The 18578-nt window shown below is 28.6% G+C and overlaps 1 protein-coding gene across 1 annotated transcript; it reads left to right on the plus strand.

Annotated features, from left to right (window-relative positions):
* The first annotated feature begins 7691 nt into the window (after positions 1–7691).
* LOC120072355 (cyanogenic beta-glucosidase-like) lies at positions 7692–17378 on the plus strand. Its single transcript, XM_039024837.1, has 13 exons — positions 7692–7882; positions 8212–8275; positions 9097–9155; positions 9697–9772; positions 10433–10510; positions 10972–11059; positions 12067–12322; positions 13215–13330; positions 14247–14464; positions 15541–15557; positions 15894–15999; positions 16100–16205; positions 17055–17378. Exons 1-13 carry the CDS (start codon positions 7724–7726, stop codon positions 17221–17223), a joined length of 1512 nt encoding a protein of 503 aa, XP_038880765.1. The 5' UTR covers positions 7692–7723; the 3' UTR covers positions 17224–17378.
* The last annotated feature ends 1200 nt before the right edge of the window (positions 17379–18578 follow it).

An 18578-nucleotide genomic window follows, 5' to 3' on the forward strand; every position in this document is an offset into this window, starting at 1 on the left:
GTACAATTTTTCTCTCTCATACTTTACAATTAGTTACACAGTGTTGAATGTAACAGATTTGTAACTACTTTGAAGTTATTTTCACCTTTCTATATAACAATCTCCACCTTGAAATAAACTTCATGTTTTCTTCAGCTTCTCTGATTTGACTGTCTTCTTCTTTAACCTTTGTCCCTCAGTTCAAACCCTATAATGTCAAGGCACTTTTGAAGTTTGAGCTGAGTGACTGTCTTTGTCAAAATGTCAGAGGCATTCTTTGAGGTATGTACTTTCAGAACTTCAATCTGTTTTGCTTCTATCTGCTGTCGAATTAAATGATATTTAACATCTATATGTTTAGTTATGTTATGGTACTGAGAATGCTTAGATAAATGTATTGTACTCTGTTTTTCACAAAATATCTTTACTGTATTCTGTTTAATTCCGAAGTCACATAGGAGACCCTTTAGCCATAGGCCTTCCTTTACTGCCTCTAAAAGGGCAATAAACTCTGTTTCAGTAGTAGAAAGGGCTACTACTGATTGTAAAGTAGCCTTCCATTTTAGGACACACCTTCCAAATAGGAAGATATACCTTGATAATGACCTCCTCTTGTCTAGATCTCCAACATAATCTGAGTCAACATACCCAATCAGCTCTGGTTCACTGTCTAGAAGCTGTTGGTACATTAGTTTAGTATTAGAAGTACCTTAAGATACCTCATTATCTATTTTGTTGTCTCAAAGTGCCTCTTACCCAGATTAGCCATGTATCTACCCACCAGGCTAGTTGCATAGGCAATCTCAGGTCTTGTAAACACCATTGGATACAATAAACTTCCCACAGCTTTGGAATAGGGGATTGTTGACATTATCTGCTGATGTTCAATATCTGATTCTCTGGGTGAATTTTCTACTGAGAGTTTAAAATGGTTAGCAATAGGAGTAGTCACTGCTTTAGCCTCTGTCATTTGATACTTCTTAATAATTTACTGCAATATTGTGACTGATCAATGCTTAGAATATTAGTTTTTCTGTTTCTAATAATGTCAATGCCTAGTATTCTTGTTGCATTTCCCATGTTTTTCATTTCGAACTCTGATTTAAGTAAATATTTTACTTTATTAAGTTCTTTCATAGTTGTTCCTAATAAAAGCATGTCATCCACATATAGTAACAAGTAGATAGGAAGAGCGTATGATTCTGTATTTATGTAAACACAGCTGTCATAGAAGCTTTTATAAAAAACCATTCTTTTGTACAAAATCACTAAACCTTCTATTCCAGCATCTAGGGGACTATTTGAGGCCATAGAGAGACTTTTTAAGTAGGCATATATAGTCTTCCTTCCCTCTGACCTCATACCCCTTTGGTTGGCTCATATAGATAACTTCCTCTAGGAAGCCATATAGACAAGTTGTTTTACATCTAGTTGCTCTAGTTCTAGGTTATTTTAAGCCATAATAGATAACAATAATCTGATAGAAGTTTGCTTGACCATTGGAGAAAAAATCTCATTAAAATCAACACTTGGCCTCTATGTAAAATCCTTAGCAACCAGCCTAGTTTTAAATCTAGGTCCTTGATCATTAGGGAAACCCTCCTTCAACTTATACACCCATTTCGATGCAATTGACTTGCATCCTTTTGGCAAAGGTGTCATCTCCTATGTGTTGTTTCTCACTAATGAATCAATCTCTTCATTCATAGCTTCTATCAACATCTTAGCTTTAGAACAACCCACTGCTTCTTCAAAGGTTGAGGGTTCCGAATCATTAGATAAATCAGAAGCATTCAAAGCTAAGTAGCCTTCATACCTTGTAGGTGGCATAATGTTTCTTCTCTACCTGTCTTTAGCTAGGTTGTACCCTCTCAAGTCTGGTTCTTCTTGCTCGGAATCAATAGTAACATCTTCTATTTCTTCTTCTAGATGAGGTAGTTGATCAAAAAATGATTTAGAGCTTGAAGGATCAAAAGTAAGGATTAGAACTTGCTCCACCTCAATTTTATCATTCTTCACTTGAGGTATTGAAACATTTGGATTAGATCTCTGCATATACATTTCATCTTCTCTGAAAACAATATTTCTGCTAGTGATGCATCTCTTCTCAGTAGGGTGCCACATTCTAAACCCCTTAACTCCTTTTGTGAAGCCCAAAAACATACACTTCACAACTCTGGCAGCTAATTTCCTTTTACTATGATGAACAAAACCAATGCAACCAAACACCCTTAGATTATTCAGGTTAGAAGACTGTTTGGTCCATCTTTCTTCAGGGGTTAGAAGGTTAAGAGATGCATGAGGGCATCTATTCAGTATATAGATAGTGTATGAGCCTGCCTCTACCCAAAATTTCTCAGGAAGTATAGCATCAGACAATAGGCTTCTTACTCTCTCCATTATTGTTCTGTTTAACCTCTCTGCCACCCCATTTTGCTGAGGTGTATACCTAATTGTCTTGTGTCTAGTTATACCATGTTGTCTATAAAAAACATTAAACTCCTCTACATAGTACTCAAGCCCATTATCAGTTCTTAGACATTTAATTTGACAGTCAGACAATTTTTCAACCATGATCTTCCATTCTTTAAATTTTTCAAAAACTAAATCCTTAGATTTAAGGAAATAGATCCAACGTTTTCTTGAATAGTCATCAACAAAGGTTAAGAAATATCTGGCTCCACTTAAGGACTGAAAAGGTGAAGAACCCCATAGGTTCGAATGCACATAGTCAAGGATGGCTTTTTTTGTGTGCTAAACCTTCACAAAACTCTGCCTTGTAGCCTTTCCTATCACACAATGTTCACAAAAGGATAGACTCTGATAAACTCCCTTAGATAGAATTCCATGGTTGGAAAGAGCTTGTAGACCTTTGGCACTAATGCGTGAGAGTTTTTTGTGCCATAGATCTCCTTCAAATAGGCTGCATCTGAATCACAATCAAAGCTGAGTGAACTTTATGAACTCCTTGAACAACATACACTCCATTAATCTTCCCCTCTCTAAGGATAGGTTTACTGTTCTTCAAAACTTCACAGTAACCTTCCTTGCCTCTGTATTCACAGCCAATAGAATCAAGCATGCCTAGTGAAATTAAATTTCTCTTCAGCTTAGGCACACATCTGACATTTTTCAATAGCTTGACTATTCCATCTTCTAGGCTTTAGTGAGACTGAGCCAATCCCAACCACTGGATATGAGTTATTGTTTCCCATGTAGACAGATCCTCCATCCCACTCTCTGTAAGTACTAAACCAGTCTTTATGATGTGTCATGTGGAAAGAATACCCTGAATCTAGAACCCAATCTAGGTTCTTATTAGCTTCTTCTTCTGCCTTACAATTGGAGGTAGCCAAAGTATCAGAATAGAAGTAAGAGTCCTCATAAATTGAGGCTTCACCTGACTGATTAGGTTGGACTTTGGGTTATGGTTGTGATTGCTTGTTTTTCTGCTCATTCTTCCACGTCAAAGTTCTACAATATTTGATTAAATGTCCAAGTTTTTTACAATACTTGCATCTAACCTTGGACTTCTCTTTCCCTTCTTCATTTGAGTTATATTTTCCTTTTTTCTTATTGTTTTGTTTTGAATTACTCTTTACAAATAAGCCCTTTGCACTAGGCTTGTCTTCCTTGCTAGTAATCAGCTCCATTTCTCTGATTTTGAGAGCAGAAATTATGATGTCAGTAGTTAGGGAATCTCTCCCATATTTTAGGGCAGTCTTCACATCTTTATAGGAATCCGGCAATGAGTTGAGAGGTATAAAAGCTTCATTATCTACCATAATCTCTTCTCCTTGAGTCTTGAATTCTGTAGTTATCCTCTTGAATCATCTAGATTCTCTGTTAAGGATTTAGAAGCACTCATCTTGAAGGTAAAGAACCTTTCCCTTAGGAAAAGTTTGTTGGGAAAATTTTTAGTCTCATATAGCTCATTCAACTTGCTCTACATCTTAAAAGTTGTCTCTTGACCAATCACTTGCCTTAGGACACTGTAAGACAAGTTTAAAACCCGTATTCCATGAGCAATTAGCTCCATGTTTTCTTTTTCTTCTTCTGTTGCAGTGCTCGGTAGCTTGGCTGGATCTTTTAGGGCCTTATAAGTCATTTGTTGTTCCAAGATAGCCTTGATTTTGGCTTTCCACAAACCAAAATTGCCTTTCCCATCAAATTTCTCAATGTCATACCTTGCTACTGCCATATCTATTCAAATTTCAACTAAAAGGCTCAAGATTTTGCTTCTTTTTGAATCTTGACTAATCTTGAAACTTTCTTGCAGGCTCTGATACCACTTGTTGGGCTTGATAAGAGAAATATGGGCTGGAATAATAGACTGTACTCGATCTTTGGGCTTGACAAAACTCAGGCCCTATACGAATACCAGATACCACCTTGCTTATTCACACAAACACAAAACAATGTGCTGAAAGCACAATCCGTGTGATGAGAGATCTCGACCTTACACTTTGATGGTTGAGATTAGAATTTGGCACTTCTGCTGATTGTAGACTTCGAATGTCTAAACTTTTCTTTTCATTGTTGCAAAGAAAATAGAGAGAAAAGAAAAGAGAGAACCAGAGGAATGCTGCGACAAATGCAGGGGCGATGAGGCTTCGATAGTCTAGGTGAAGGGATGTAAAGCTGGAGGTTGTCTAGGCGAAGGGATGTAAAGCTGGAGGAGGGATGTAAAGTTGGAGGTCGTCTAGACAATAAGGGAAGAGTGGTTTAGACGATGAAGGCTTTACTGAAGATCATCTAGACGATGGGGTTCAAGACGATGGTCGTCTATATGATAGGGGTGCCGAAGTAAACGATCATTGGCTAAAAGCTGCACGATCAGTGGATCAAAGGTACACGATAGAATAAGACGATCGGGAAGAAGATGAACATGATGGTTTTATGTGGTTGGGCCAAGTATAGCCTACATCCACAGAGAAGCTGATGGGAGTTTTATTAGGAAATATTACAAGATTACTACAAGATAAGTCTCAAGCTTCTTGATCACTCTGTACAATTTTTCTCTCTCATACTTTACAATTAGTTACACAGTGTATTTAAAGGTAGCTTGAATGTAACAGATTTGTAACTACTTTGAAGTTATTTTCACATTTCTGTATAACAACTTCATATGTCAAAAATATTATCAACTCATTTTAAAATATATATTAACACATTAAATTTTTTAAAGCATATATTATAAGCTAAATTATAAATAATGTCCTTAAACATAATATCTTGATCTTTCAATAATACCTAGAGTTTTAAATATTATACTAATATCCTTAAATTATATATAAAAAAAAAAAACAAAGAGTTCAAAAAATGAAAAAGATATATATAAAACTCCTAATTTCTTCCTCATTTGTAAAATATCCACAAATTTTCAAAAGTTTCATTAATACTCATCATCTCTAAAATATATATATATATATAGATGGAAATCGTTTATTTTCAACTCATCTCACCTCCTTCTCTCTCTTGTTTGCTTGAGTTTTCAAAAGGTGCATTAATATACCCTTAACCTCTACAAAAAAAGTTAAAAAGTACTTTTAAATGGAAATCCTTTATTTACACCACAACTCACCACCTTTTTCTATTTTCTTTCTCTGTCCTTTGCTTCAATCTATGGCCCCAACAATGCCCTCGTTTTCTCCCCCACTTTAATATCCCTTAATCTTGTACTTTAATTCTCCATTCTCTAAAACTACCAAAAAAAATAGGGAAGAGCTAGCTTTTTTTTTATTTTTTTATTTTTTATTTTTAACATATATAACAAAACATAGAAATAATAAATTTGAACACCCAACAAGTCAATTCCTTTGAATTTATATTGAGTTTGGGAAATAACTAATATGAAACCATGCATATCCAATTTATACATAAATTTTTTCAACAACCAACCAAGACGAAGACTTCAAATTAAAGTACCAAATTCTACATAACCTCACAAAATCCTCAAAATCAAAATCTCTCCTCAAATTTTAGCAAAATAATGAATCACCAAATGCACAACGATGACAACGATGACAACAACGACAACGACAACAATGATGATTGGAAAAGGAAAAAGAACACCATCCTTGAGTCATTCAGAAACATTCTAAAAAATCACAATAAATGGACTAATTTAAATTGAATTATCTAATTTTTCATCTCTCTATCAAGTTGGTAATGCTCATATTTTTTTCCGGCCCACTTATCCTCGGAATTAGGACACAAGTTCTCAATGTCTCTCATTATGCGTGGATTTGAACTCTAACATATTAATTCTAACTCAACTAGTAATATACAACAAGGTATATGAAGGAAGTAAAAGAGGAAAAATAAAGAGACAAATGGCAAGTATTAGGTCATAGATTGAATTCCATAAGATAGAAAGAGTAAATGAAAGAGGGAAGTGATGAGGCCTAAATAAATGGGTTTTCATCCATATACAAATGGTAAATACATTTAATTTTTTTTTTATTTTTATTTATGATGCAACTTTTAAAAGTTCAGAAATATTATTGACATGAGGTACAAAGTACAGTGATGGTATAGAGAACTCGATTTTTTTTCCAACTCCTTTTGAAGTCTAAAGATATTATGGGATGTTATTTTCATATTTAAATATTTAATGATATTATATTAAAGCGAATTTCAAAATTCAAGAATACTTTTTATGAATTAGTGAATATTATAAAGGAAATACCCCCATGAAATATTAAGTGAATATATAAAGTAAATAAAAAAAGTTCCATATCTAGATTCAGAGAAAATATATATATTAATAACGAAATTAAAACATAAACAATTGTCTCCAAAAACGGAATATTCGACCATTGAGTGATGGGACTAACATAGACATGGGTTTGTTTTGGAAAAACTTTGCGACTGTTTAAAAAGTATTTTAAGTGTGAAATAATATTTTAAAAAGTCATTTAGGGCTTTAACCAAATTGAATATTGGTCACAAATCCAACATTTTCTTTAAAGAAAAATCCAACATTCTAATATTACAACACAATTCCATTTCATCCCTAAATAGAGATACAAATCTTTTTCTTGCCCGAGGACGCAATCAAAAATGTTTCTCTTCTGTATAATTCTAATACTGATGAATGTGTAACATTCCACGTAGACATCACTAGATTATTTTCTTTTTAATTTTGGTAGACGGAAATACCATAAAAACTTATTTCGAAAGATGGGTAGACCAGGTCATTTCTCGAAAACAATAGTGTAGGATGGACACTCCATCATCTTTCTTTGACTGAGTGAATTTTGTTCCTACTGATCAATACACGACTTTTTAAGATCAGTTTGAAATTACTTTTTAAGTCCTTAAAAAGTATTTATGGTTTTTTTTTCCTTAAGTGGAATTGGCTTGTTTCATGTAATTTCTTCTTTTTCTAAGTATTTAGAAAGTCTTCATTCACTTGTTAGTTCTCAAAAAAATGCCAGAAAACAATTAGCCACACCATATAGAGTTACTCCAAGCTAAATTGTATCTAACTATAGAGTTTTTATGATTATCTCACACTAAAAAAAAAAAAGTAAACTTATTAGTATAGATAACAACTTTCCATTATGTTCGTTGTAATTAAGGGAAGTTTCCTAATGTACCCCTCCTATACTCGGTGCACATGTGAAAGAGGGAGGGTGTTAGTCAATAGTTGTGTAAACATTTTGTCTATATAAAGGAGGCTAATGACGAAGGGAATTCTCACCAGCGACAAAAAAAGACCTAACAAGATCCATTGGCAATGTCTTTTAGAGATGACAATATCATTGTTTTCTTTCTTAGCTTTGTATTTCTTCTTCTACTTCTAGTAGGAGCACAGGAGGAGAATGTGTTTAACATAATCAAAAGAAGTGATTTCCCCAAAGACTTTCATTTTGGTGCATCTTCTTCAGCTTACCAGGTTAAGAAAATTTGGTTAACTTTCATTTTTTCCAAGTATGGGATTCATGCCATGTTCGAGAGTGATTTCAATATTTGTTATTTTCAAAATCACTCGAAAAATATTTTTAATCATTCAAGATTAATTTCAATAATATGAAAAATATGATTACTAGTGTAAAATTAAACATTAAATTGATATGGAGTGATTAAAGTTGTGTCTCGGAGTGATTTTAAATATTAAAAAGATAATTTCAATCATTTCAAAATCACTCTCGAATATGCACTCAAACAACCAATATTATTAGATTTCACTTCTTTTTTGTTGATTGGTTTTGTGTTTTGTTTCAGTATGAAGGTGGTGTTTCCTCAAAAGGAAAAAGTACTTGGGATACCTTCACTCACTTATACCCAGGTCTCACTTATGCTAATTTTGCTAACTTACTTTTAGAACCAAACACTTTTTATATCATCTCTCTTATTGGTTCTATAATTATACTTAAATAAACAATATCAAGTTTCATCTCAAAACTTAATTGACAACAAACTAAAGTAAAGAAGAAATTAATAATGGGTTCGTATAAATATTAGATGTTAAAATATAATTATATTTAAGTAAACATGTTTTCTAACACTATTTTTTTTTTAGCTTTCAAAATTCTGGCGAATAAAAGTTTTCAAAATTTGGCTTGATTTTTTAAAACTTTAGTGGAAAATGAATGATAAAATATAGATATTTACGGATATGAATAGTGTTTATACGTCTTAATTGTCAAAAATAAAAAGTCAAATGATTACCAAATAAAATTTAAATAAAACCGTTTAAATATTAGGGTCTATTAAAAAATGAGAGAATTTGAAGGGGAGAAAACTATATTTTAAGGATATATGTTGTCGCCTTTAATTATGAATGCTATAATTTAGTTTAATATACTAAACTCAATAACAAAGAAACTATATAATCGTTGCTAAGTAAGTTCATTCTTAGTCATATTATACTTCTTAATTTTTCTTTTTATTATTATTTTCGTAAAGGCTTAATGGATATTTTAACACTACTTGGAAAATAACATAAACAACAAAGAGAAAGTAACCTTGTGATACATTAATTTATTATTTTTTTATAAGGTTGTTTTCTTAATAAATTTTCAATTAATCAAGTAGTACCATAATTAAAATATTATCATCATTATGATTATCCAAGAGTAAAGTAATGAAGTATTTATGAATTTGTAGACAAAATTGCCGATCGTAGCAATGGAGATATTGCTCTTGATTCGTACCATCGATACAAGGTGTGTGAAATTCCTACAATAATAGGAAGGAAAATTAGTGATTATATGTATGTATGTATACGTATATATGTTTATATATATATATATGTATGTATATAGGTAAGCATAATTAAGGGAAGAATGCCTTTTAGTACGTTTCCTAGGTTATGAATCTAGTTTGCATTCGGTTTCTAGGTTTTCAAAATATTAAACTTTTACTCCTTAATTATTTGGTTTGATTTCAATCTAGTCTTTAAAAGTTTTGAAATGTGATAATTTTTCTCTTGATAATTTTTAGTTTTGTTTCAATTTGATTCATCGGTTTCAAGATATATACTTTTAACCTTGATTTTTCACTAAATATTAATTTTCAGTTATTATTTTTCTTATTATATTTAAATCTATCGTTATATTCTATTTGTTACTTTCCAATAGATCTCAAATCATGTAAATAATGTTCATTTAATCTTAAATCTCTGGTTGACTCAAAACTCATTGATAAAGGTAAATTTAATATTTAAGTTATTTAATTTTTGACTCATATTATTTATTTATTGTGTAGGAGGATCTTTCCATTATGGAACAGACAGGTTTTAATGCTTATCGTTTCTCAATTGCTTGGAGCAGAATATTGCCAAGTAAGAGATTAGTAAATCATAAACTTGAATAAGCTAAGTAACATTTTTATAAATTACAAAATATAAAAGAAGTTTTTATGAAACATAATCCATGTCATTTTTAGTAGTTTTCTTTTGATGGATACTAGATTCAAAAGTGCAAACTCAAGATTCACATCTCATAAATTAATAAAGCAGTTAGGTATTTTTCAAATCTTTTTTAAAAGAGTAATTTTTTTTTAATTTGATAAAACTACTGAAAATATTTTTATGTCTATCACATAGCTAGTAACATTTTACTATATTTGTAAATAAGTTGACTTGTTTTTCTTTATTTGAAAATAATCATTTTATACAATAGAAAAAAATGGGAAGATTCGAACTACAAACCTATTGATTGCTACTAACTTGTCCTAGTTAAACAATATTCGTTTAGACTAAAAAAAATTAGATTTTAGTTTTCTATTTAATTTTTCTTTATATCTAAAATTATATATTAAAAGAGTTAGCTACCTTTAGTAATTCTATTTTTATTGTTTCACATGTTGACTTTTTTAGAAAAGTTAATAATATTTTTCTTAAAAAGCAAGAGATTTACATTAATTTTTTTTATTATTTTATCTATAAATTTTACTTTTTTTAAATTTGTAACACGTTTTTGGTTTTCTGAATTTAATGCAGAAGGAAGCCTCAAGGGAGGTATAAACCAGGAAGGCATTGATTACTACAACAGTCTCATCAATGCAACTCTTGCAAAAGGTTGGTATTATTGTAATTTTAATTAATTAATATTCATTATTTAATACCATTATATTATTTTTCTTAATATTGACATATCATACAAACTCAAGATATGCCAATATGTATTAAATATTTTTAAAATTTCCGTACATGAAAAAAAAATGTCAATAAATAATAAAAACACAATGAGAGAAATATTGATAGACTTCTACTATCAAGTGAAAGATTTCTATCAATTTCTATCACTGATAGACTTCTATCAACGTATCAATCCCTATCAAAGAAGATTAAAATTTTGCTATTTTGTGTAAATAATTTCTCTTATTTTTCTATTTTTTAAGAATATCTTAAATATTTTTGGTATAATTTTTTGAAATTTATGATAAATGAAGAGATTGACATTTTTTTAAAAAAAAAATTTGGAGAATCTTTTTCTTTCTTGGTTTTGCGTCTTATATCCTTTTGATTTTATGTTATAGGCCTCCAACCTTACGTTACACTTTTCCATTGGGATGTTCCTCAAGCTCTAGAAGATGAATACAAAGGCTTCTTGGATCGTCGAATTGTGTAAGTAAAAGGAAATAATAATCATAATAAATAAACAAAAAATCAATAAATAACAATTATATATTTCAACTTGGATTTTCCATAGTAAATTTAGTGTTAAAAAAACTTTTTGTCCCTAAATTTTCATAAAAGTAACAATTTAGTTCTTAAACTTCTGTTTGTAATAATTTAGTCCATATATTTTCAATTTTGTAACAACTTAGTATATATACTTCCAATTTTATAACAATTTAGTCCTTAAGCTTTAGTACGTAAAAATTTAGTCTCTACACTTTCAATTCTTGTAACAATCTAGTTCCCAACGTTAAAAAAAAATGTCAATTTTAATTATTTTATGATGTAGACTTCGCATTTTATAAAAATATTGAGTCGCTAATTAGTTTATCGGTTTATTTATACAAAAAAACTCATTAAATGTCAACGCTAATTTTTACAATAGGGATCAAATTATAATAAGTTTTAAAATCTAAGAACTAAATTGTTATATAATAAAGTTTATGGATTAAAATGTTACAAAATTGAAAGTTTAGAGACTAAATCATTATAAACTAAAGTTTAGGGACTGAATTGTTACTTTTATAAAAATTTATCAACTAAAAGTTATTTTATTGTTTAAAGATGGAATTATTTATTTTGTTTACTCGAAAGTTTATAATATGAGAAAAAAAAAGAAAAAAATATTAGAGGTATAAGTTGAATGAACTTATAAATTGGTACAGCACTTTTTATGTTTAGTTTTATTATTTATGTAGAAAAACAATGTTGCTGTATATTAGTAATAGAAAGATGGGTTGAAAAACAATCTAAAATCTTGGAAAATATTCAAAATAAAATTTATATAAAGCATTCCTTTTTGCAGCAACTTTGCTTGACTTTAAAATTTCATCGTGATGAAGTAAATATAAAAGTTACAACCTCGTTGAGATATTTTTGTCCATCTCCTGATTATACCTCCTCTAATATTTTCATTAAAGAAAAAAAATGATCATTTTATAAATTAATTGCAGGAATGATTTTGAGGATTATGTCGACCTTTGCTTTAAACACTTTGGCGATAGAGTTAAGCATTGGATCACTTTGAATGAACCGAATTTATTTGCTCAAAACGGTTATGGGATAGGAACATTTGCACCAGGAAGATGTTCAAGTTGGGTACTCAATAATTGTTGCGACGGGAATTCTTCAACTGAACCATATATAGTTAGTCACCATGAAATTCTTGCTCATGCTCATGCTGTCAAACTCTACCGAATGAAATATCAGGTTTTTAATTTCTCAAACTACAATAATATACATTACTTCGGCTTCTAGGTTAATGAATATCTCCAATTTAATATAATTTTTTTTAGAAATATCATTTAATATAGAGTTGTTTTTAAATATAAGAAAATAGACCAAAATATTCATGAATACAGCAAAATTTTCATTGTCTATTTGTGATAACTACGATAGACTATTATCTTTGTTTATTTTTTTACAGATCACGATAGACTCAATAGACTACAATAGATAGTAATCTATCGCCGTCTATCACGATACCGCATATAAACTACGAAATTTTGCCACATTTATAAATATTTTCAGTTGTTTTGTTATTTAAAATAATTTTTCGTAATTAATATACTTAAAGATTTGGAAGTAATTTTAAAATTACATCATGTTCAAAATTATCCTAAAATATGATTTTAAACATTCATGTAATGAAAATCACTAAGGTATACATTTCCATTCGATTCAATTTGTCTTCAATATTTATACACCCAAACCGAACAACAAATATGAAGTTCAATCGGTTTTCTATTCTCTATTTAATATAAATTATTTGGTTTGGTTTTGAATTCTTTATAATTTTAAATTGAATCGAATCGATGCTTTAGTGGAAATCGAGTTTTTGATTTTGTCAATTATTTCGGTGTAATCGGGTTTACTGTTCAACCCTAAATAAATCATGTATAAAAGTGTAAAATCAAAACAAAATTTTAAACTATTAAATACATGTTTGAAGTAATTATGATAAAAGTGATTTCAACCGTTTCAAACGCTCCCAAAACATGTTTTTACAACATCTACTAGGGTCTCTTGCTTCCCCAATTATGTTAATCACAATTAATTCTTTCACATATATATTTTCAAACATTACACATTGAATTTGCAGAAAATACAAAAGGGTATAATTGGCATAACAGTACTAGAAAATTGGTACGAACCATATTCAGAATCTGCCGCAGACAAAGAAGCTGCAAAACGAGCTACTGAGTTCTTTTCTGGTTGGTAAGTAAATTAAGGTCTCGTTTGAGATTGCGTTTACAAATGTAAAAAGCAAGAATATTTTAACTGTTATTTGGAAAAACAAATTATTTATTAATATATCTATAATCGTTTTTAAATTTATTCTAACAACTAAATATTGATAGATACTAACTTTTAAACTTAGTTTTTTTTAACAATATACCACCTTTAATTCCTTAAGAATTTACAAATTTATCGCTCCATATTAATATACTTTTTCACTTTTGATATGAATGCATCACTTTTCGATTCAAGGTGTAATGAGGGTGCTACGGATGTGTCAACCTAGTTGAAATATCCCGATGCACCTATCAATCCTACTTCCTCTAGTATATTGTTAAAAAAATATATCATTATACTTTTTCACCTCATTCTCTCACGAAATTTTGAATCATTCAACTTTTCAAAAAATAACTTTTCTTAATCTTTTATCAAATTGAACAAAATTAGGTGGAGTTAAATCATATAATTAGACATTGGTATTAAAAATAATTGAAATATTAACTATTTGGGTCATTATAACTAAATCATACTAATTTAGTACTAATTTACCAAACACTATAGCTATAATAATTCCAAACTAGAATCTGATACTATTAAATAAATATGGGGTTTCGTCTCCAAATCTATTGACAATGGAAGAAGTTGTCCATTTGGATTATATGTGTTTTGATATCAAACATGAAATTTATCTCAAAACCAATTTGAAAAGAGAGAAATAACCTACGTATCTTATAAAGAGTGATTGGATTTCTCCATTTTTTCAACGTAACATCCTCAACAAATATATCTCAAAGTTTATAAATCAATAATTTTACTAGCATTTACATTAAAACTTACCTATATTTCAATCATATCATTAATTCAATATGTAACCAAATTAAATTCATGCATATAGGTTCTACAATCCAATTGTCCATGGTGATTATCCAGAAAGTATGAGACTTCGTGTAAAAGATAGACTTCCAACATTCACAGAAGAAGAAAAGAATTTGATAAAAGGAAGCTTTGATTTTCTTGGACTCAACTATTACACAGCAGCATATGCCATAGATGATTCCAACACACATGTTCTATATCCTTCATACCTTACAGATTCTGGAGTAAATACTTCAAGTATGTACTTCTAAATTATATCATTTTCAAAATATCATACGCCTTTTCAATGATATTTGATTACATTTCATAATCTAAGCCTAAAATATTAGTACATATAACACAATATAAATGAATTTACAAATATAGTAAAATTTAGATTTAGCTCTCTATATCTATCGATCATAGATTTTATCGCTTGTAGGAGTCTATTAGTGATAGAATGTATCATTAATAAATTTTGCTATATTTGTAATTCTTAAAATATGTTGCTATACACTTAATTATTAACCCTAAAAGTGCTACCCAGTACAATTATCCAATAATAATATGGAACAGTTCAATTTATTAGGTCTATTTGATAACTATTTGGACTCCATTCAGTAGCTATTTAGTTATTGAAAATTAAGTCTATTTTCTCCCGATTTCTTATAATTTTTTTTATCTTCCTTAAATAAAAGTGTTTAATTCTAATTAGCGAAATTATATAAAAAAAAAATAGAAACTATTTTGTTTAGTTTCAAAAATTCGCTTTGCGTTTGAAAACATTGGTAGAAAGTATATAATAAAGCAAGAAATTTAGATGTGGAAAAGAGGTGTTTGTAGTTAGGCTTGAGTTTTCAAAAATTAAATACAGAAAACCAAATGATTATCAAACTGAACCTTAAATATTTTTTTTTTGAAATTTAATGTTATAAATACCACTTTTACCTAATTATTGATATCCTCCTTTTGTTATCTATTTTTTAGACATATTTTTAAAAACACAATTTTGAAAAACTTATTTATACTAATTTGAAATTTAAGTTAAAAATTTAAATGTTTAGTTAGAAAAAGTTGAAAAACATGAATTACAAAAAATTGTAAAAAAAATAACATAAAGTAAAAAATCAAATAGTTATCATACAGAGTTAAATCCTCCGTAGTTTTGTTTATCTTTTATTTGTTAGTGAATTTAAGTCAATTCTTCATAACCTTTTAAGTTGAATTATATTTAGGTTGGTTTTCTTGTTCAAGTTATGAAATAATCATTTGAAAATCTCTGATTAAAATTTTGTATAATGTGCTTGGCATTTGCTGCTGATTGATTCATGGAGTTTCACTGGGACCAAAGGTAACTAATTATATAAATTTTCTTTAATATTTATTTGGGTTTTTTGTTTCCTTATTTTAAATATAATCTTGTCATTTTTAGGAAATTTTTATCCACAGAAAAAATATCAAACTATTTAAAAAATAGTAAAAAAAATAATAAACATTGATAGACTTCTATCAACGTCTACCAGTGATAGACTTCCATAAGTTATCGATAGACTTCTATCAATCTTTATTAACCTTTATAAAAAAAGATTAAATTTTTGCTAGTTTATGTAAATAGTATCACTTATTTTTCTATTTTTGAAAATCTTCCGTTATCTTATTTAATCCAACAATTTGTTAATTGTTACAGCTGAATGCATCATCTTGGCTTTCAGTTTATCCACCCGGACTGGAAAAATTGTTGGTAACCATGAAAAATAATTATAACAATCCAAATATCTACATCACAGAAAATGGTATTGAAAAAAAAAAAACCTCATTTTTCTTTACATGTATCAAGAAAAAATATCACCATAATTAATAATCTTATATATTAATCAAATTGTACATGTGCAGGATTCTTTGATTATGATGATCCTAATGTAGGTAAACTAATTTGTGATAAGAAGAGAACTCTTTACCATATAACACATCTCTATCATCTTCACCGAGCAATATTCACGTAAGTAAATAAATGGAATGTTCTCTTTTTTATTCACATTTACTCAATAGTAAAATATATTTTTTACGGCCCATTTTGATTGAATCTTTTGAGATATCAGTTATCCGTGTTTGAATAGGTAGCAAAAATTAGGGTTTATTTGAACTAATTAGAGAAAAAATGTTTATTTTTTTAAAATCATTTTTATTTAATCTCTTTTAATAAAAATTATTTAAATTATATTGTTAGTAGTTGTCAAACGGTTCAATTACTTTTAAATACTTATTTTCACTTGATAATTAAATCAAACACATCTTTATTGTCCTTCGTAGTTTTATTTATTTAATTTGTAAATTTAATGTAAGAGAATGAATTTGGATGCAATCATAATTATTAATTACTTAAAACTAACATTGAAACTTAACTAATTTAATTTAGTTTTTTTAAATAATAATTAAATAAATAGAAATTAATTATAATATTAATAATAAAGAAGTAGATTACTAATAAGAATTTATATTAAATAGTTAACATATATAAAACATCAATTGTAAATTTGTTAGCTAAAATGCACTGAGGGCTGATTTGTATTAATTAATAAACCATTTTTATTTTTATAATTTATCTCCATATATAAAAATTCACATATATGTTAAAGTATATATAGTTCATCTATTTCTTATGTTGAAATCGAAGGTTCAAATATTCAGTAAAAAAAAAAAAAATTATATACATAGAATATATGTTTGAAAATTCATTGGCGAAACACATTAAACAAACAATTAATCATTTGACTAAAAAAGTATTGTATGTATTTTATTTATCATAAATATTTTGATGTTACTATATAATACTTTTGCAATATTATAGGCATGGTGTACAGGTAAAGGGATATTTTGCATGGTCATTGTTGGACACTTTTGAATGGTCAGATGGATATACCAAACGCTTTGGTCTTGTCTACATTGATCGTTCGAACAACCTCAAGAGAACACCAAAAAAATCCCAAGAATGGTTCACTTATTTCCTCAAGAACTAAACAACTTCCCCAACAAGTTATTGTTATGATGATATATGTTATTGCAGCTTCTAGCACAAATAAGTAGAAAATAAATTGCAATTATCGTGCTACTTATTTCTATGTTTTCTGTTGTTTTTCAATAAATAATACGATCATCTTCTCTTGTATGACAATTTTTTCCTATTTTCTTAATGTTGATGCCAATATTTGAATGAGACAAATATGTACCTAATCTTCTCAGATAGCAATAACTGTTAATTTATAAGTTAGGAAAAATGCTACCTGCATGATAATTAAAGATCTACATGCCAATATCATACTTGCTATATTTAAGTTAGTAAGGAAAAGTATGTATCAAATATAGAAATTTTGGATGTGAGCCGACTTACTAATTTCCTTAGGGTATTCTCCCTCTATTTATAGGTTTACTTAACTTATCTTATAAACATTGCTAAGTCCATTGATTTTTCCGATGCGTGGTTTTCAACAACAAAATATACTATAACACAATTAAAACCATAGCATATCAATTGTGAAAATGACATACCCAGCAAATATAAAGTATATCGGCACTAATATACAACATATAACATATATCGTACATTGGTTTTTCAAAATTAATTCTATAAACATCATTTCCATCTATTAGTTTCTATGTTTTGTTATCTACATTTTATAAATATTTTCAAAATCAAAACTATATTTTGAAAACTAAGGTCCTATTTAATAATCATTTTATTTTTTATTTTTGACTTTAAAAATTATACTTGTTTTTTCACAATTTCTTATTCATGGTTCTCATATTTCCTAGGTAAGTATTTGAGTTCTTTAACCATTTTTTTTTTTTTAAAAAAAAGTTTTTGAAGACTACATTTTATAGTTTTTAAAATTTGATTAATCCGATTTGGTTAAAGAGCTAAGTTCTTTGCCCATTGTTTGAAACTATCAATGATTTGATCCATGAATGATTCGAGATCTCCCTTTTGAAGTTCTGATATGGGTATTGATTGTAGAAAACAAATATTTGAATAGAAAGTATGAGGATAAAATAGACATGTCTTCTAAATTTGAGGGTAAAATGAGAAGAAGAAAATTTTCCAATTTTACGTTCTTTTAATATAGTAGAGATTATTCACACTTTATAGAGGGAACAAAATTGTCACCGAGAACTATTGTGAATTTATTGCGTTAAATTATTTGTTTTCATTGTTTTCAATAATTTCTTGTAATTTTCTTTTACAAAAAATGAATTTTTTCTTGTATCTTGTGAATATATTCAAGGACAGTTACAAATATAGATATCATTAGTATATATAATATAAAATAAAAATCACAAATATGATAAAATTTAGATAGTCTATCAATGTTATAAA

The sequence above is a fragment of the Benincasa hispida genome, chromosome 2, assembly GCF_009727055.1.
Source record: "Benincasa hispida cultivar B227 chromosome 2, ASM972705v1, whole genome shotgun sequence".
In the NCBI taxonomy this organism is placed as follows: domain Eukaryota; kingdom Viridiplantae; phylum Streptophyta; class Magnoliopsida; order Cucurbitales; family Cucurbitaceae; genus Benincasa; species Benincasa hispida.